The 268-nt window shown below is 72.8% G+C and overlaps 1 protein-coding gene across 1 annotated transcript in view; it reads left to right on the top strand.

Annotated features, from left to right (window-relative positions):
• The first annotated feature begins 47 nt into the window (after window positions 1–47).
• The window catches only part of PKP2 (plakophilin 2), a 42,850-nt gene continuing 42,629 nt past the window's right edge, over window positions 48–268 (top strand). The window contains exon 1 of the mRNA XM_010566245.1: window positions 48–261. Within this exon, the coding sequence (XP_010564547.1) occupies window positions 48–261 (214 nt within the window). The remainder of the gene's footprint in view (window positions 262–268) is intronic.

Raw genomic sequence — 268 nt, 5'->3', positions numbered from 1 at the left:
CGGCGGCGCAACAGGTTAGCGGAGCGGAGCGGAGCCCGGCTGTGCCCATGGCCGGCCGCGGCCCCGTGGCCGAGCAGGGCTACATCCGCACGGTGCTGGGCCAGCAGATCCTGGGGGAGTTGGACAGCTCCAGCCTGGCGCTGCCCTCCGAGGCCAGGCTCAAGCTTTCGGGCGGCCGGGCCGGGGAGGAGAAGGCGCTGCGGATCCACCGGCAGGTCCAGCAGACGCTGGCTAGGAAGAGCCGGGGCTCGCTGCGTAACGGTGAGTG

This window comes from Haliaeetus leucocephalus, unplaced genomic scaffold (assembly GCF_000737465.1).
Source record: "Haliaeetus leucocephalus isolate CR32 unplaced genomic scaffold, Haliaeetus_leucocephalus-4.0 Scaffold206, whole genome shotgun sequence".
Taxonomy (NCBI): Eukaryota; Metazoa; Chordata; class Aves; order Accipitriformes; family Accipitridae; genus Haliaeetus; species Haliaeetus leucocephalus.
The sequence above is the reverse complement of the archived record's forward strand: the minus strand, read 5'-3'. Positions and strand labels throughout refer to the sequence as shown.